General features: G+C 36.6%; 1 protein-coding gene across 5 annotated transcripts in view; it reads right to left on the bottom strand.

Moving 5' to 3' along the window:
- Window positions 1-20986, bottom strand: part of TOGARAM1 (TOG array regulator of axonemal microtubules 1) — a 95174-nt gene that overhangs the window by 65762 nt on the left and 8426 nt on the right. For 2 of the 5 annotated variants that reach the window (XM_053656813.1, XM_053656815.1), the window contains exons 2-4: window positions 10886-11042; window positions 7322-7456; window positions 5963-6016 (exon numbers count right to left, since the gene is read on the bottom strand). In XM_053656813.1, coding sequence (XP_053512788.1) covers window positions 5963-6016; window positions 7322-7456; window positions 10886-11042 — 346 coding nt within the window. The remainder of the gene's footprint in view (window positions 1-5962; window positions 6017-7321; window positions 7457-10885; window positions 11043-20986) is intronic. The other 3 variants (XM_053656816.1, XM_037158270.2, XM_053656814.1) reach the window with 2 other exon arrangements.

Consider the following 20986-nt stretch of genomic DNA (forward strand, 5'->3'; position numbering starts at 1 on the left):
TGCAAGGCCTATTCTCTACAAAGCAGCTCTGATCCTTTTAAAAGGCAGTCAAGCCCTGGCTGGTGTAGCTCAGTGGATTGAGCGCGGGCCTGCGAACCAAACAACTGCGGTTGGATTCCCAGTCAGGGCACCTGCCAGGGTTGTGGGCCAGGTCCCCAGTAGGGAACACATGAGAGGCAACCATACATTGATATTTCTCTCTCTCTCTCCTTCCCTTCCCCTCTAAAGATAAATAAATGAAATCTTAAAACAAAAAAAGGCAGTCAGATGAAGCTGTTTCTCCTCTCAAAAACCTCCAATGACTTCCCAACTCACTCAGACTAAAATCCCAAATTCTTACCATGCCCTACAGGGCCACATGTTAAGTCCTAAAATCATTCTGCCCCTTAGTCACTCCACTGACATTCCTGCTTTTTATTCCTAGAAAAAGGCCAAATATGGCCTTATTTCAGAGCACTGGTACATTGTTGTTCTCAATGCCTGGAATGTTCTTTCTCCACATTCCTACGTGGTCTAATGCTTCACATCGTTGAGGTTTCTGTTTCAATGTTCTCACTTCAGAAAGTCCTTCCCTCTCACATTCCGTCCCCTCACACTATCTTATTTTTTTCAAAGCACTTATTTCCATTCTTACTGCTCATTAATTATCTTCTCTTTTAGATTTCGATCTTTAGATTTTTGAACAATGTCTAGTCTCAATTAGAGGAATTAATAATAAATTAGTGCTCAATAGCAATGGTAACAGTGAACATTTGTTCCTGTACTTGACTTTAAAGTGAATTCTAATGTTTTACACCACTAAGTATATTTGCTATTGGTATTTACAGGTATCATTATCAGGTAAGAAAGTTATTCTTACTTTGTTATGAGTTTGTAATTATGCATGGATATTGAATTTTCATCAATTGCTTTTAGTCTTATTTACTAACACAATTATATGGTTTTTCTCCTGCTACAATAAAGTTTACCTACAGGTTATTCTGGAAAACATCAACTTAGACATAATATGTAACATACAAATCTTAAAAACACATTCCTAGACAATACGTAGATTTGGTTTCCTTAAACATTGTTTAGAACTTCAACTTTCATAAAAGGATGGATCACCATTTATTTTTCTTTATTCACTGACCTTATCTGTTCATGATATTAATAAGGTTACACTTATTTCATAAAATGAATTAGAGACCTCCCTCCCTTCCCTCCTTCACTTAAGTTTGTGTAAGATTTACCTCTGCCTTGGAGATTTGATGGAACATTAGGAAAACCATCTGGGACTGGAATATTTTGTTTGTTTTTACGGGTAAAATTTAAACCTAAAATTCCTTTAATGATTATAGATCTGTTCAGTTTTTATATTTCTTTTTTAAATTTAATTGTTGTTCAGGTACGTTTTTATATTTCTAAGATAACTTTGACAAGCTTGTTAATTGTGTTGTTCAAATATACTGCATCATCTAATCCAGTGGTCCTCCACCTTTCTGGCACCAGGAGGCAAAGCGGGGGTAGGGGGGGTGGGGAAAGAGGGGTAGCTCAGGTTAGCTTCACTTGCTCCCAGCCACTAATCTCCTGCTGTGGAGTGTGGAGGGAAGAGGACAGAGACAAAAGGGGAACTCAGAAAAGGTTCACTTGCAGCCTAGTTCCTAACAGGCCACAGATGAGACCCTTACTGTTGTGGCCCAAGGGTTGGGGACCCCTGACTAATCCCAAACTTCTTTATCCTAATAAAATTTTCCACTAACATTTGTAGAGTTGTTAATTTTATCCTTGTAATTTTGTCAAATTATACACATACACTCACACGTACATGTACACACAAACACTTTTTAAGTCTTACCTTCTTAGTGAATTGTTCTCTTTTTAATCAAAATTACCCTTTTTAGCCCTGCAAGTGTTTTTAGCTTTTAGTACATACATTTACCTTAACATCAATATTTTTATAACCTGCTTTGAGTATTTGCCTAGTATAACAGTTACCCCCTTATCATGGGAGATAGGTTCCAAGACCACCAACAAATGCCTGAAAACAACCGATCGTACCAAATTCTATACTGTTTTTCCTACACATATGTATCTATGACAAAGTTTATTTTATAAACTAGGCACAATAAAAAATTAATAATAAAAAACATCAGGCGCAGTGGTATAGAACAATTATAACAATTTACTATAATAAAAGTTATGTGAATTGAGCCCTGGCTGGGTGGCTCAGCTGGCTGAAGCTTCAACCATACACCAAAAGGTTGAGAATTTGATCCTTGCCCAGGGCACATACCTAGGTTGCATGTTCAATCCCTAGTGCAATCATATATGGGAGGCAGACCAACTGATGCTTCTTTTTCTCTAAAGAAGAGAAAAAGACCACACCTCCCCTCTAAAATCAGTAAACATATCCTTGGGTAAGGATTTAAAAAAAAATTTGAGTGAAGTGAATGTGGTCTCTCTTTCTCTCCAAAATCTTATTGTACTATACTCACCTTTAAACTTAAAGGTGGCACTTGATGCCTTCTTTTGGGCATATTTGTATTTGCAGCATCACTACTCTTACGCTTCAGGGCCGCTACTAAGTAATATATGGCTTACTTGAACACCAGCACTGTAATACTACAACAGTCAATCTGATAATCAAGACAACTATTAAGTGACTAATATGTGGGCAGTGCATCCAGAACTGATGCATTAGACAAAGGAATGATTCATGTTCTGAGAGAGACAACTGAAACAGCAAGACATTTCATACACTACTCAGAACAGCATGTAATTTAAAACCTATTATTTATTTCTACAATGTTTCTATTTGGTGTTTCTGGATCTATGTTGCATGCAGGGCAACTGAAACTGTAAAATCAAAGCCACGAATAAGGGGATTACTGTGTATGTTTTCCATGCTTTATAGTCTCTTTCTACTTTGATTTATTTTAGGTGTGACTTAAACATAGCATTTAAGTTTTTAAAAATATAATCATTTCTGTTACTTAAATGGTATGTTCTGTTCTGTTTATTGAGTTACTTCTACAGTCTTATTTTGTGCTTCCTATTTATTGTGTTTTTTCTTTGACACTTTTTTCTTGACTTTTCCTGCCTTTTCATTTTACTCCACAACTAATATAAAAATCTACTAGTAACCTTTTAGGGGTTCCCTTAAATTTTCCTTCTGTATCTTTTTTTTTAAGACTTTCCATGAAAAAGACCTAGCATATGCATACAAAGTTCTTCTGAATACTTAAACAACTATATATTACAGATATAATTTATTTTAGTTCATATCTGACACGGTTAGAATATCTACTCATACCTAGATTTTATTTGGATGGAAAATGGGCTACAGTAGTCACACATCTACATATAGAACAAATATCTGATTTCCTGATTTCAACTACAGTGTTTTATTAGTAAATTCTGATGCTTCCATGTTAGTATCTTATTATATATTCCTTTTATTAGATTTAAACATATTTCTTACAAACAAATAAAAAATCGCATCTTTTATGCATATAAATAGAAACAATGGTATGCAACAAAATGTACCAACACTTTCAACATTTAGTGTGGCTCACTGCAACATTTAAACTGGCACAGGAAGGACTTGCAGTCTCAAGATGGAGGCGCAGATAAATGTGAGGCAAGCAGTAGACTTGCCTCCTTGCACAACCTCAGCAAAATTACAACTAAACTACAGAACAACCATCACTCAGAACCATCAGAAGACTGAGCTGTATGGAAGTCTGATAACTAAGGAATTAAAGAAATCACATTCATCCAGATGGTTAGGAGGCACAGAGAGGTAGAGACGTGAAGACGCGGTACTGGCTGGCCCCAAACCCATGTGTGGCGGATATGAAATGGAGGGATATCTCAGGAGGTATCCAGACCCATATCAAACCACACAGCCCAGCGTTCAAGTGCCAGAAAGGTAAGTCCCCATAACTTTTGGCTGTAAAAACCAGTGGGTGTTGGGTCAGCAGAAGAAAGTGCAAGATGCCTTCTCCTCTTAAAGGGCCCCACACCACACAAAGACTTAGATTCAACACCTTCTGGGCTCCAGCATCAGGGCAGCAGCTTGAAAGATGCCAGTGGCATACAGGCAGGAACCAAAGTATCTGGCATCAGAGCAAGAGCTGGAGGACAACTTCTTCCCACACAGAATTGAAGACAGAGGCTAGTGTACTTTTTCTGAGCCCTCCGACACAGAACCACAGTATGATGGTACCATATCCGAATCTCCATCACCCTGGCTCACACAGTAAGCCCCGCCCCGATGATTACCCAAGCATCCACCCCAACCAACTTACAGGCCCACCTGATCTGGAAGCAGTAGGTTTTCCATACGAAGGGCTGAGCTAAGAACAGGCTTCAAACCTTCCTAAATCCACCCAAACAACAGCTTACCTCTGGCTGAGTGGTCCCAAGCCTGGCACTAGCAGGAACCATCTGTAGATAGCTTTATAGCTCATGCCAAGGGGCTCCACACAGAGCACAGGTGGAGGATGACCTTGGCTTGAACAACCCGGGAAACCCCAGAGCCTTCACATGCACTGGATGGTTACAGACTATGTCAGAGCACCACCCAACCAACTCCACAAGCCATGGAGGGAGGTAGATGCTGGCCAGGGCTCACAGCCAGTCCTACTAGCTCTCTGTACTACATAAATCTCTCCCATTGACCTGCTCAGGGAATACTCAGCCTAAATGGAGGGCGTACCTCTAATACATAGCTTGAGAGATAGGGGAGGCTGTACCACTGGACCCTACAGAACACCTACTACATTAGGCCACACCACCAAGACATGGAGTCAAGGAAGCTATGCCTAATACACAGAAACAAACACAGGGAGGCTGTCAAAAATGAGGACACAAAGAAATATGACCCAAATGAAAGAACAGAACAAAACCCCAGTAAAAACACTAAACAAAAATAGAGATAAGCAATGTATCGGATGCAGAGTTCAAAACGCTGGTTATAAGGATGCTGAAGGAACTTAGTGGGTACTTCAACAGCATAAAAAAGACCCAAGCAGGAATGAAGAATAAACTAACTGAAATAAAGAACAATTTACAGGGAATCAACAGTGGAGTGGATGAGGCCAACAATCAAATCAATGATTTGGAACATACTGAAGCAAAAGACATCCAATCCGCACAGCGAGAAGAAAAAAGAATCCAAAAAATCGAAACAGTGGAAGGAGCCTCTCAGACAAGTTCAAAGGCTCCAACATTTGTATCTTAGGGATGCCAGAAGGAGAAGAGAAAGCAAGAAATCAGAAACCTATTTGAAAAAATAATTAAAAAAACCCTTCCCTAATTTGGTGAAGTAAATAGACAAAAAAGTCCAAGAAGCAGAGAGAGTCCCAAACAAAATGGATATAAAGAGGACCACACCAAGATACACCATAATTAAAATGCCAAGAGTTAAAGATAAAAAGAGAATCTTAAAAGCAGCAAGAAAAAAGCAGATAGTTACCTACAAAGGAGTGCCCATAAGACTATCAGCTGATTTCTCAAAAGAAACCTTACTGGCAAGAAGGGGCTGGAAATAAGTAATTGAAGTCATGAAAGGCAAGGACCTATATCCAAGATTACTGTATCCAGCAAAGCTCTCATTTAGAATGAAAGGGCAGATAAAGAGCTTCCCAGACAAGAAAAAACTAAAGGAGTTCATCATCACAAAACCATTATTATATGAAATGTTAAAGGGACATATTTAAAAAAAATCAAAACTATGAACAATAAAATGGCAATAAATATCTATCAATAACTGAATCTAAAAAACAAAATAAACAAACAAGCAGGACAGAAACAGTATCATAGATATGGAGGACATTGGGATGGTGGCCAGTGGTAGGGCTGGTCTGGGGGAATGGGAGAAAAGGTAAAGGGATTAAGAAATACACATTGGTAGTTACATAATAGGCAGAGGGATGTTAAGAGTAAGTATAGGAAATGGAGTTACCAAAGAACTTACACACATTACCCATGGACATGAACAAAGGAGGATCGCTGGAGGAACTGTGGGGTGCTGGGTAAAGAGGAGCAAAGAGGGAAAAATTGGGACAACTGTAATAGCATGTAGTCAATAAAAAATAAAATAAAATAAAATTGGGACAGGAACTTCTAGATGATTGGCATGTGACATTCACCCCTCAGGTCCCTCAAAAGCACCATGGAGAATGTTAGCTGAGAAGGTGGTGGTCCTGACCTTCTCAGGACCAAGACGTATAAAACTGTAAGTTATATAATTTTTAATATATAAAAGTTATATATAAAGTTATATAAAACTATATTAAAAAGTTATATAATTTTTAATATATAACTTACTAGTAAGTTAAATCTTGACATTAAAAGAACATGGTATCTCTTTAGCAGCTGCTCTAATAATTACTCTGAGAGGCAGAAAATTAGGTACACTACAAAGACCTGACCAAACACTGAGAGTGAAGGTAGTCTTCAAAGGTAATGTAACCATTCTGGGATATCCTAAACAGGGCATGCTAAACAACACAGAGAATCCTCTCTGCTTCTACTAATCAGGATTTCCAAAGTTATCTAGCCAAGATTTAGGAAATTACTATTATTACTAAGAAAGACAGACTATTTTATTGGGAACAACACTACAAAGAACAACTTTATGGAGTCATGTGGCCCTCTGGAGTGTGTGGAGGAAAAATGGAGCTAAATGTAAGTGCAGTAGTAACTAACTCCCTTTTACTGACTTCAAATAGGCATTACTTTTTCATCAACAAATATACACAGAAGTACATCCCTATCATTAAAAAAATTTTAATAAATATATGACAAAAATTAAAATATCTCTAAAATATTTGATTTGATCCTACTTTTAAATAATAATTGATAAAGCTATTAATTAGCATCAAAAACTCTAAAACCCCTTCAAATCCAAAATCCATATAACTGACAGCCTCAAACATCCCTTTTGTTCTATAAGAGATCTGAAATGATAATCAGGAAGTTATGGTTCCTAACAGGGAACATAATAAAACCTAAATAACCTTAAAATGTTAAACTATTATTGAAAAATAACTGTCTTCTGCTAACACAATACTCCTTAATGGATAATGTTACTCTCAATTACTTGGTTTTAAAATGTTCACCTTCACCATGAGTAGAAACTCATCAATTTTAATCAGTCATATTTATATCATGATTATGAAATCTATTATTTTAAGGTAATAGTGATTAAAATTTTTACTAAAATATAATTTTTTGGATGAGTATAGCTATACAAAATAACATACAACTAGATTTGGAAACCCCACATAGTATTTATAAATCACTTATATATAAATAAATTTGGAATTTAAACCTTTATCTTGATGACTGTTAGTTGTCCCCAGGTACTGTAAATCAGAATCCACACTTCCAGTTTTACCATGTATCTGTGAAAATCCAAGCTGTCCACATTTCCCAGAAAGATTTGTCTGATGCGTTCCAGCAGTGCCTTTGGAAGGAAGGAGAAAAACATACTGAAAAATGTAGATAAAAGCAGTTTCTTCCTACATGCTCCCTTCTCTTACAATGTAATGTTCCTTCAGACATGGCTTTTTTTCTCCCTAGTATTTGCAGTAGACATTCTACCCTAAAAAATCTACTGCAGAACTCTCCTACCTTCTTTCCTATCATAGTTGCCAAGCTTGTCTAAGTATATGAAGTCTGTCCGGAAAGTATCCAGCCATGTACTATGAAAAAGAAACATTTATTGAAGAGACAAGAAACACTGTACATAGGAGAATGACTCCTCAGTCCCCTTCAAAATAGGCACTTTGAGACCTCACACAGTTCTCCCAGCATCTTCCACTGTTCAAAACACTGCAAAATCCTTTGTTGGAATCACCACCAGCTGTCCCATTCTATTTTCCTGAATCTCATCAATGGTCTGAAACCTTTTCTCTTTCAAAGGTGAATTTGGTTTTGGGAAAATCCAGAAGTGGCACGGATCCAAATATGGTTCATTGGTAGGGGTCTGAATCAAGTCAGAAACTGCAGCACGACATTCCTTCTGCTCTGGCAATAGAAGCCAGGAATGAATTTTGCCACAAAATTTTTCATGCCAAGATCCTGCATCAAAATTTCAAACACCAAAGTTTTTGGTATCCCCAGATTAGCTTCTAGTTCTTGCACTGTTAGTTGCCAATCTCTGTTGATTGCAGCCTGTACATGTTCAACATTCTCAGGTGTTCTGCTTGTGGCAGGCCTTTCAGAACGTGCATCACTTTCAACAGATACTTGACCACCCTTGAAGTGTCTGCGCCACACTTTTATTTGTGAACTTACTTCATCATCCCCAAAAGACTTCTGAATCATCCGAACAGTTTCCATGGAGTAATGTTCACGCTTAAAGCAAAATCTGATGCAGATTCATTGCTCTACTGGCTAAGTCTTTTTGAATGTGACAGCCACACAATACATGTGCTCACTCAAGATATCTACCACACCCCCTGACCACTACAAGTTGTCATTGTTCACACACACGCATTCTACTCCACTCTCCTTGGCTGCCAGGTTACATCGATGTGGTGCAAACCATTCTCATTACATTAACAATGGCTGGACTTTTTCCGGACAGACTTTGTAATTCCCAGATTGCTTTCCCTCTCCTGTGACTGGTTCAGGTTAATCCTGGGCAGGGGAATAAGTCAGAATTAAAGGAGGTAATAATGATTGCTCTGGCATGCATTTATTCATATATAAAATGAGCTGATCCCTTGTAGTTCTAAAACTATGATTTTAAAAATTCTCTTCTTATAATTTCAAGCTCCTTTATCCTTCATGTACTGGACATATTTTAAGTTAATTCTCATCCTCATGCTTTGGTTAATCTCCCTACCTTCTACAGTCTCTCTCACCACAATATCACAAACCTTTCTCCTCTTTAAAGTCCAGCTCAAGTACATGCTCTTTCTTGGAGTTTTTATGAAGTCACTTCAATACCTATGATCATTTGCTTTCTTGAATCCCATATAATTTGTATCATCCAATCCAGCTTTAGGTTATATGTTGTCTTATCATGAGTTATTGAAAATCTATCTTACTAGGGAAGAATTTCTCAATGGCACAGAAAGCATGAACCTTATAAAAAGTCCAAAGTAATGGTACAAGCATAACTGGATATCTTTTTGCATTTTTTCTCTATTAAATTATACAATCATCACACTTCCTTTTTATATGAAAATACTATGGAATATTAGTGCATAAAGATCTATAAATTCTCTTAGGGTAAAAGTGGTTTCTAAATATTGTGTCCAAACTCACAGCCAACAAATTTCAGTGACTGATAACATTTGGATAATAAATAAATGTTAACATCTATGAGAAACTCATCTTATAAACCATTTTCCCTTTCCAACTGGTTCATTCTATTAATACATTATTGTTTTTCTAATTAGCTGGGTGCTAAGTCTTGATATCTTTCCCTACTACCCTTCTTTATCTTCTATGTCCGGCCATCATATTTTCCTGATTATTCTTTTCTATACCATTTGTAAACAACCTTATAACCCTGGCTTTTTTCCTTAACATCAACAACAAAAAAATCTCCATTAGCTCCCTATAGCTTTTAAGTATTTGCTCAAATCTCTAAGCCTAGCCACAGGGGTCCCCATACCAAATTTATCTTTGACCATCTAAAATGAATCTCGCCTTTCTATAGCTCCCAGAATATCTCAAGCCTATTCCTACTGTAAGCCTTTGCTCTTCTCATACTTCCCATCTAACTACTTATTTCACATACATCCCAGAACAATGCAATTCAAGTACTATCTCCTCTTAATGCCTTTTCTATGACCATGTCCTCTGAGATGGTCATAGAAACATTTACTTTCTGTAACACTTTATTGGACAATTAAACATCTTTATAGTCAGTCTGGCCAAAAAAAACCTTATGGCACTCCTGACTTTCTCTCTTGCACACCCACATTCCACACCTAATCCATTAACAAATCTTGTCAACTCTACCTTTGACATATAATCAGAATCTAATCACTTTCACTACATTCACTGCTACCCTGGTCAAAGCCTCCATGAACTGTAGCCTGGATTCCTACAACAAACTCTGTTTTTGACCTTGCCCACCTTAAATCTACTTTAAATGCAATGTCAAAAAAAAAAAAAGCCTGGAAAACACAGGCATCTAATGTTACTTTTTCCCTCAAAATGTTCTTCACGCAGAGTAAAAGCCAAAGTTCATTCAATAGCCCACTAGGTCTTACAAATAAGAACCCCCTAATATTTCTAGAATCATTTTCTACTTGTCTTTTCTTTACTTATTCATTCCAGACTTACTTACCAGCCCCTTTGATCTTTCTCAAACAGATTCCATACTCTCCACTTACTCTTCCCTCTTCCTGGAATTATTTGCTCTTCTCTCTTGATATGTGTATGGTTTGCCTCAAGTATTCCTTTCTGAATATGGCCTCTTTTTTCACCACATTATTTAAAATAGCCCCTCCTCCATACCACTCTTCTCTGCATAATTTTTTCCATAGCATCTACCATTATCTAACTTAATATATTTTGCATTTACTTAATGTCTGCTTCACCCTAAACAGAATGCAAGATCCACAAGGCACAAAGTTTTCCCTTTTTGTTGACTGTTATATCCTAACTACTTGGTAAAGTACCCGAAATATAAGAGATACACGACATTATTGACTTACATTAGGATTTAAAGGGTTTCAGTGAGAAGCCCCTCTAGGGTCTTACAAGATAATTTATGTCAAAGTGCCCTTTATTACCAGATTTTTAACAAATACTTATTGAATCTGAATTGTCTGCTAGATTTTCCAGTTCTATGAGCCCTTGAATAAACTATAAAGTTTAGAAAAATCTTTTACTTAGTTCAACATGTCCATTACTTCCACCTATTACTTACCAGCAGCACATACAGGAAGTGAATCTGAGTTAAAATCCCGACTGTTTTGAAATAAATTTCTTGATACTCTTTTTCTGCTAAAACATAAATCATCACTGACTGGCATTCCTTGGGAGGGCTTTAATTTTGAAGATGGGATGAAATCATATGCTGAAAACTATACAAATAGAATAAGAAGTTAGCAAATTTGTGTTGTCTATAATAAATGAGATAATAATTTAGACCCAATTACAAAATTGACTAAAAGAAAATATTAAATTTATCAAATATACAATGATAGAAATAAATGTGCATATATAATATGGTACAATAACCGTATTTTTCATTGTATGGTAGAAAACCCATTTTTTTTTCCTTTCTTACTACTTCTCCCCAAATCTCTTCTGTATCTTACCTTCCTACAGTACACATCAGGCAGCTTAGAAAGAAAGAAGAGTAATAACAAAAGGAATGAAGTGGCACCTTGAATAGAGAAAATAACATTTTTGATTCAGCAACACAGACAGACCATCACACTATGCCCTCTGTGTTTCAGCATCAGACAATAAATGACACCTGGAAGTCACTCAACCAGCAACCATCCCATTCAACTACTATTACTGAGGCAAGTTTATTATTCATAATCTGCAGCCCAAATGTAAATGTATACATAGTCACAGTTCTCTTAAAATACAGAATGGGGCAAAAGTAGGTTAACAGTTTGTGAGTATGTGAAAGAGTTTATTCTTTAAAACACATTTTTTAAAAATTTGTTTTAGAAAGACGGCAAAAGGGAGGGAGGAGAGGAGAGGGTTGGGAAAGGGGCAGGAGGGAGGGAGGGAGTGAGGGAAAGAGGAAGAGAGTGAGAAATGTCAATTCTGTTGTTCCACTTATTTTATGTATTCCTTAGTTGATTTTTATACGTGCCCTGACCAGGACCAAACCAGCAACCTTGGTATATTGGGACAATGCTCTAACCAACTGAGCTACACAGCCAGGGCTACAGAGTTTTTATTCTTGTATTATTATTTTTGTACGAACAACTGTAAACCTACTTTTGCCCCACCCTATATTTTCTTATGATAGGCATTTTAGTTAAAACAATGTATATAACACTTCATATATGTTTTGTACTTTATAGTTTCCAATTCCTTTTTCACATACTCCCTTTGATCCTTGTGGTACAAAAGTGCCAGGATAGAATTTTGGAGTTCTGCCTAATCATAGTTAAAGAACTAAATGAGAGCATGATTCAAATGTTCAGAATTCTTCACCAATGACAACTTCTATTGTTCTGGATCACTTCACATTCAGCAAGGCTATAAAGTATTTTAAAAATGGAATGAACAGACTAGAAATTATACTTACTGTCTATGTATTTATTTGAAGTATTCAGACACAAAATTTAATCAAATCTAGACATGTGGTGAACTATAAGCCTTCTCAATAACGCCTCTTCACAAACATTGACAATTATCAAGTACCATTAAAATACAATGAAATTAAAGCAAGGTCTGTTTGAAAACTTTTTAGCTACTTGTCAACTAAAAGAGAAGTTTATAAACTACTAAATATACCTTAGGGAACTTGTTACTCCTCATCAAATTTTGTGAAAAACCTATTAACTCCTTAAAAAAATTAACCCAGAAAATACTGAGAAAAAAATATAATAAAAAATAAAAAGAATGCCTCAGAACAAAAGGCCTGACTTTATCAAAACATATTACAGTTTCTATGATTAATTATATAATAATCAGTAATAAAAAGACAATGAAATAAAAAGAAAACCAATTATAGTCAATTTTTGATCAGTTACATTTAAAGATACACCCAGTAGAAATAGTAATCCTGAAAAAATTCTCCAGTATGGGATATATTTTACATCATATTTACTCTAATTACTTTCTGCTCAGGCAACAAAATATTTGTATGTATACGCCAGATACAACAACTAGTGGCGGTGATGGTGATAAAGGGGGCAGTGGTAGAAGTGTGTGTGAGTACAGAATTTTCATGAATCTAGGCGAAGTCAGTTAGGGATTAAACTTTGCTACAGAAAATTCTGCAAATAGTTAAAAGCAGACTATAGGACATACTATTATTAACATGACAGTTCCTTTTTGGTCTCATTTAAAATTAGTCAAATGATTTTTCATCAGGATAAGCTTTGATGGAGCTAAACAATGAATACAGGGAAAGGGAAATGAGTGTAAAAGAGGAAAGTACAGACACAGTTATAAGCTAAATTTACAAAATGTGAAGCAGTCTGTTTAGAGCACCTTAGGCACATGGCACTGAGTTTTTGGTCTTTGAAGATAATATCTAAAATTTTAATTTGTTTGATTCCTTAGAGTTAATGGTAAATGAAAACATCAAAAAAGGCAAGTTTCACATTTAATATTAACAAGGACTTCAAATTCACAGTCTTACCTACTATTTTAATCATGCACTTGATTCCTTATATGTTTTCATAAAAGATTCTCTGTCCTAATAATGCTTTATATTTATAATGTTTTATATCACTAAAAAACAAAAACATTATAGAAGTGAGATACAAAGTGAAATTCTTCTTTGGTACCACTTCACTAAAATCCTATTGATAAACTCTAGTAACTCATCCTTTTCTATATGTAAACATTCTTCAGTAAGCTATTTTAAAACTAAAAATAAGTCACATACTACACTGGCATCTAGTAAGTCCTCAGCATATTATAGATAGCCTTCCATGTTAATCCATACATATCTGCTTATTCTTTATAATGGTTGTCTAATATTCCACATTATGGTTGGACTCATGTTCCCTACCAATGGACATTTTTTGTCACAACTTTTCACTATTACAATCTTGTAGTCAACATTGTTATGCACATTTCCTTGTGTATCATTAACATTTCTGTAGAACGAAACATTAAAAATGAAATTGTTAGGTCTAATGATATAAACTATTTTTAAAGGCCTCATAGTAGTCTTCTGACTAGATATGCCATTCTCCTATTATGGGATACTTACTTGGGTTACTTCCAATATTTTTTTATATTGTGATAAGGAAGGAATGTCAGTGAGGGAAATGGTACATACCTGGCTTAAGATAGTGCTGATTGAAGGAGACTGACAGACTTTGGAAAGGTTGTCACATATATTTCACAGCTAAAAAATGTTTTTAAAAGCACTCAAAATGTTTTCTTTGCTGTCCTTAGGTATCCTACACAAGGGTAAAATACCCAGACAGAACTCTGTATCTATTAGCTAACCAGTACCAATAAAGTGTACAAACAAGACTTACTACTATGTCCAGTCTACAATATATATATTTTTTCTTTCTGATTTCTGGTTTTTCCTTGATTTAGCCAATTAGCTGACTCTCTTACATGAAAGAAAACAAACTGCAAAATAACAAACCAAAAGCTTCTGACTTCTTGATTGTTTATTTATGGGGGTTTCACTAATACATTGTCCTTCTGGGTCTTAACATGAGAATCAAACACATGGCCTGAAAGTGTACCTTTTCTGAGACTTGGATCCTTTCCTGAACAATCTGACTCTTACACAGTCAATGTGATTCTGGGCAAAGCCTGCTCCTGGTTCTGATTTTGACTGAGCACATGCACAATAGTTTCCACACAGATGGCAGCAGTGGTGGAAATGGGTTTTGATTTTGTCTGTTTTGTGATTTCTGCTGGATGACAGTACCCTGCTCAGCTGGCAGCTGATAGGGAATCTGGAATCTTGTTTCCTTAGTGCTGTGTTCTGTTTATGTTTGTTTTTAAATGTACTGATCTGAACTCCTTTATGCTAATAACGAGAGATTACTCTCTCCATTCAAAACTTCTGTTTTTTTTCATGTTTACTTATTATGGACCTAATACCTATAAATACCTATAAAAATCAAATACCAATACCAAAGATGAAAGAAAATACTATCCATAACATTCAAAAGTCAGCTTTCTTCAACTTCTCTAAATGAATAACTGCAAATTTACTTTAGAATCCTAAAGCTAAAGATCGTAAAGAAACCTATTTAATTATAAGTTAGACAAACCAAGAAAAATGATGGTTTTCAAAAGCCAAACAAAACAATATTTAATAGTTTTCCAAACCTTAAGCAAATTGTCTTTTAGAAGGTAAGTAAATTCAATGCCATTATTGTAGACATGGGCATTGAAACACAAAACAGAAAAAGGATGCCTCTCCAAATTCCTGGGAATCACAATTCTCAATCTATTAGTTATCTATTGCTGTGTAATAAATTATCCCAAAATATAATGGCTTAAAACAACAAATATCTTCCTGTGGACCAGTAAGTAGCTTAACTGCATGGTTCAGATTTCTCTGGAGCTACCACCAAGATTTAGCTAGGCTGCTATCAACTGAAGGACCGCTGACATTCACTCAGGTGGCTACTATCAGGAAGCCTCAGTTCCTTGCCATTTAGGCCTCGCCAGAGGACTCACAACATGGCAGCTGGCTTCCTCACAGCAAGTTATCTGAGAAACAGAGCAACCAAGATGGAAGGCATGGTGCCTTTTTTTTTTCTTAAATCTATTTTATTGATTATGCTATTAAAGTTGTCCCATTTCCTCCCCTTCATTCCCCTCCTCCCTCCACACCCTTCTCCCACCCACATTCCCCCCCTTTAGTTCATATCCATGTGTCATTAAGTTCTTTAGCTTCTATGTTTCCCATACTATTCTTACCTTCCCCCCATTTTCTACCTACCATCTGTGCTATTTATTCTCTGTACCTTTTCCCCTTCTCTCCTCCTCCCACTCCTTTGTTGCTAACCCTCCATCTCATTTCCATTTCTGTTATTCTGTTCCTGTTCTAGTTGTTTGGTTTATTTTTGTTTTAGGTGTGGTTGTTAATAATTGTGAGTTTGCTGTCATTTTACTATACATGTTTTTTATCTTCTTTTTCTTAGATAAGTCCCTTTAACATTTCATAGAATAAGGGCTTGGTGATGATGAACTCCTTGAACTTGCCCTTATCTGAGAAGCACTTTATCTGCCCTTCCATTCTAAATGAAAGCTTTACTGGATTGAGCAATCTTGGATGTAGGCCCTTGCCTTTCGTGACTTGGAATACTTCTTTCCAGCCCCTTCTTGCCTGTAAGGTCTCTTTTGAAAAATCAGCTGACAGTCTGATGGGAACTCCTTTGTAGGTGACTGTCCCCTTATCTCTTGCTGCTTCTAGGATTCTCTCCTTCATTTTAATCTTGGCTAATGTAATTGTGATGTGCCTTGATGTGTTCCTCCTCGGGTCCAACTTCTTTGGGATTCTCTGAGCTTCCTCGACTTCCATTTCCTTTGCCAGACTGGGGAAGTTCTCCTTTATTATTTGTTCAAATAAGTTTCCCACTTGTTGCTGTTCCTCTTCCCCTTGTGGTACCCTATAATTCAGATGTTGGAATGTTTAAAGATGTCCTGGAGGTTCCTAAGCCTCTCCTCATTTTTTTGAATTCTTGTTTCTTCATTCTTTTCTGTCTGGTTGTTTCTTTCTTCCTTCTGCACCACTCCATTGATTTGAGTCCCAGTTTTCTTTCTGTCACTGCTGGTTCCCTGTGTATTTTTCTTCATTTCACTTAGTGTAACCTTCACTTTTTCATCTAATTTGCGACCTATTCAACCAATTCTGTGAGCATCCTGATCACCAGTGCTTTGAACTATGCATCTGATAGGTTGGTTGTCTCTGTGTTGCTTAGTTGTATTTGCTTTGAAGCTTTGATCTGTTCTTTCATTTGGGCCATTTTTTTGTCTTGTGCCTGTTAGTGAGGGGCGGAGCCTTAGGTGTTCACCAGGGTGGGGCAACCCACATGGCTGGGTTGTGATGCTGTGTGTGGGGGTGAGGTCAGAGAGGAAACAATGGCACGTGCTCCACTCTGTCTGATTTCAGTCCCTTCCGCTGCTTCCCCCAAGCAAACTGGGCCCTTCTGGTCCTGGTTCCTGGGTGGGTAGGCTTATGTACGTTCTAGGACCCTGTGGGTCTCTCCAGTGAATTCTCCCATGAGGCTGGGAGTCTTTCCCTGTGCCTTAACCCCCACCGGTGTTTTCAATCGGTGTTTTGAGACTTTATTTCCCTGAGCGGGGGCCCTCAGTTGCGTGGTCTGTCTTGCTCCCCAGTTTCATCTGGTTTATCTGTGTATGAATGTGGGACTGCCCACTCAGCCAGCCTTGGGTGCAGTGCCCCACTTCACAATTGTTGCCTCACTGGGTCTGCCTCTTGCCACCCCACGCCTGGGGTCTGCCAGCTGCTGCCTGTGCTCCCAGGGTCCACCTGCTGCCGTCTTGTATGCCCAGGGTGCCTTGCGTGCCCTGTGCCACCACTTTTTGTGCCACAGCCCCTCTCAGCTTGGTCACCCAACTCCACCCCTCCTATAGGTCTGGATGAATGTGTCTATTTTAACTCCTCCTTGGTTGTCCGACTTCCATACAGTTCCGTTTTCTGTCAGTTCTAGTTGTTATTTTGTTTCTAAGTTGTTGTTGTCCTTATTTTGGTTGTGGGAGGAGGCACAGTGTGTCTACCTATGCCTCCATCTTCTCATAGCACCTTTTTATGACCTAGTTTCTTAAGCCACAAATCAAGAATTCCTACTTTAATTTTCTGAAGTAAGTCCAGACACATTCAAGGAGAAGGGCAATTGAACTCCAATTCTTCAAAGAAAGAATCTAAAGAATTTGAGGGAATACTCATATGTAAAACCAATCACTTAATAATTATGCTTCCTTGATGAACTTAATGAATCCAGAGATACTTAATTATGTTTTTGTTGCTTTAGCTGATCAATATATCTTTCTTTTTAATTTATCTGTGTTTGTCATAACCTTTTAAAGCAGAATGTGACTTGAACATTACATTTCTATTCACAGAACTTGCTCTGAGTTACTTTTGAATGGCTTTACAACATGCCTAAGTGAGCTTATAATTTTGCTACTCTAAACAATACTTTCCTTTGGAAAGAAGCCCTATGGATATGAAATATGTTTATTTTGTCACTTAAATGATTATAAAAGATAGAAGTGTGTAGTCATAAGGTGAATTAAAAGGTAGTTCTTGGTTACATGACTTAGTTTTTTTCTGTGTCTGTGGGAAACAAAAGTAGGTTTCTTTGGATGAATTGTTTTTAATAGATATAGCTGACAGAACCTAGGTAAAAAAAAATTACAGGAAATTACAAATATGTATACAAAGTAATGTATGTTTTATTAAGGGAAATGTTATAGCTCTTTTCAGATGGTGAAACAAAATAAAATTAATTAAAAAAATAAAAAATATCGGAAAAAATATATAAAAAAATAAAAATGCAAAAAAAAAAGATGGTGAAACATTACAGTATATATGTTATTTGTTTTTAAGATTTATTTTTTTAAATTACCTAAAAATTATTTTTAAGTTGTTAAATAGATCATTTATACTGAGAATAGATATGCTTTTTAGTTGTTCATGATTTCAACAAACATTAAATATAAAAGTTTTTTTGACTTCCGGCCAAAATGGAGACGTAGGTAGATACACTTTGCCTCCTCATACAACCAAAAGAAGGACAACAAGTTTAAAAACAAAAAATAACCAGATCTGCAAGAAAATTGAGCTGTATGTCAGTCCAACAACCAAGGAGTCAAAGAAGAAACATTCATTCAGACTGGTAGGAGGGGAAGAGAATGGCAGTCAGGTGGAGAGAACAAGTGGCAAGGCGGTGGTTGGAGGAATAGGACAGGTGAGGTGGCAGCTAGCTGAGCAGGTGATCCTACATTTGGGAGCAGATAAACTGGAAGAAAAAACTGGGGAGTGAGACAGACTGCACAACCCGGGGTTCCAGCATGGGAAATAAAGCTTCAAAACCTCTGACTGTAAAAACCTATACCCCTAAGACTATCAGCTGATTTTTCAAAAGAAACCTTACAGGCAAGAAGGGGTTGGAAAGAAGTATTCAAAGTCATGAAAGGCAAAGACCTACATCCAAGACTGCTCTACCCAGGAAAGCTTTCATGTAGAATGTAAGGGTAGGTAAAGTGCTTCCCACATAAGGTCATGTTAAAGGACTTCATCATCACTAAGCCCTTGTTATATGAAATGTTAAAGGGACTTATCTAAGGAAAAGAAGATGATCAAAAATATGAACGGTAAATGACAACAAACTCACAACTATCAACAACTGACCCTAAAAAAAAAACAAAACCCAAGCAAACAACTAGAAGAAGAACAGAATCGCAGAAATGGAAATCACAGGGAGGGTTATCAGTGGAGTGAGGGAGAGTGGGGGGGGGGTAAGGTACAGGAAATAAGAAGCATAAAAGGTACAGGGAATAAGAAGCATAATAAGGTCCAAAATAGACAAGAGGAGGTTACGGATAGTATAGGAAATGGAGAAGACAAAGAACTTCTATGTATGACCCATGGGCATGAACTAAGGGGAGGAATGCTGGTGGGAGAGGGAGTGCAGAGCGGAGGGGAATAAAGGGGACAAAGAAAGGGACAACTGCAATAGCATAATCAATAAAATATTAAAAAAGTAAATAAAAGTACATTTTTCAAATTTCTTAGATAACCCAATAAAATTTTAAAGAGAAATTAATTACTACTCATTTGAAAGAACCCAACATCTATACTGATATTATATATGTTTTTAGAATTAATCATGATTTTGACAAACTTTAAAACTAAGGGTATTTTTATTCAGAAACTCCAATGTTTTAAAAAGAAAATTAAAGACTACCTATAGGAAATAATGCAACATCCAAGGGAAGTCCTGTTTTTAGGATTAAGTTCAGATCAAATACATTAGTGCAACTCAATAATTTTAGTTTTTCTATTATTTTAAATTTGTCACATTGCATCTTCTAAATCTTTCCCACATTCCTCAAATACCCATCCTCTGTTTTCCATTCTCAGCTTGTGTGTTTACCAGAATATTGAAGGCAGTATTAGAACACTTCTCTAAAGATCTGGTTCACAAGTCAGCAGCATCACCAACACCTTGGAGCTGATTAGACATGTAGTCTCAAACCTTATTCCAGACAAAATGAATCAGAATTTGTATTTTAATGAGATTCTGAGACAATACATATGCACATTAAAGTTTGATATGCACTGTTCCAGAGTTCATATACTTTCGACTTATACACACATGCATACCCTTCTTGCTATCTCAAAATTTTTCTGTATCTTAAGTCATCTTCCTGATGTTTTTCCTTCAATTTCAGAAGAAAAGACTTCCTCATCTGTTCCAAAGCTATCCTTTCTCTACACCTGGGTTCTTGAGTCATTCAGTCTTTATTTAAGGACATTAATTCCTTGCCTTTTTGTCTCAAATGTGATTTTCAAATATGGTTACAGGGAATAAACTGTACATATTTTATACATTTATTATCTACCACAGTGCAATACAGAGTAGGCACGTGAAATTCACAGGTGTCTCCTTAATCTGCCTCTTCTGAATCAAGCGTTTTCCTATTTTAAAACACCATAATAACTCATCCTTCTACATACTGCTATAATCTTGCCTGGTCTTTTCTTTCACTGTCGAATCCTTAGATTTTTTTTTTTTTAACAGATACTGGTTGATTTCGATTGTGGGTGCATCACCATGGTTAATACTATTACAAAAATAAACAAAAAAACCCAGTCCCTGTTATCACAGTGCTTACCATCATTGAAAAGACAAAAGACATGCCTCACAAGTGCTAAATACCAAAGGGCAAAAAAATGCTAGGTAGTGCTAAATTTAAAGAGTAGTCTACAGCCTCACACTTGGCTTTGCACAGTGAGAAAATAAAGATGTTGAACAAATGCTTGCTGCCTGTATTTCCTTACCAACTCATCTCAAAACTTTTAAATTTGACCTCTGTCTACAACATTCTTCTAAAACCACTCTTTTTCATGTCCCAACGACCTTTCAATAACCAAATCTACCAGGAAGCAAGTATGCTCCTTCCTTTTAGTCTAGGTTCCTTATTACTATGACTCTTATGGTGGCCAGCTAGTTATTTCTGATTACTTGACCCCCACTCAGCCATTAAAACACTCATAATAACATAGAAAGAGATGTAAAGTTAGAACATCAGAGGAACCTGGTTATCAGTCTATGATATGCCAGGACACAAAAATAATAGACTAGATGATGGAAAC

The sequence above is a fragment of the Artibeus jamaicensis genome, unplaced genomic scaffold (genome assembly GCF_021234435.1).
Source record: "Artibeus jamaicensis isolate MK-2021 breed Jamaican fruit bat unplaced genomic scaffold, CSHL_Jam_final scaffold_286, whole genome shotgun sequence".
Taxonomy (NCBI): domain Eukaryota; kingdom Metazoa; phylum Chordata; class Mammalia; order Chiroptera; family Phyllostomidae; genus Artibeus; species Artibeus jamaicensis.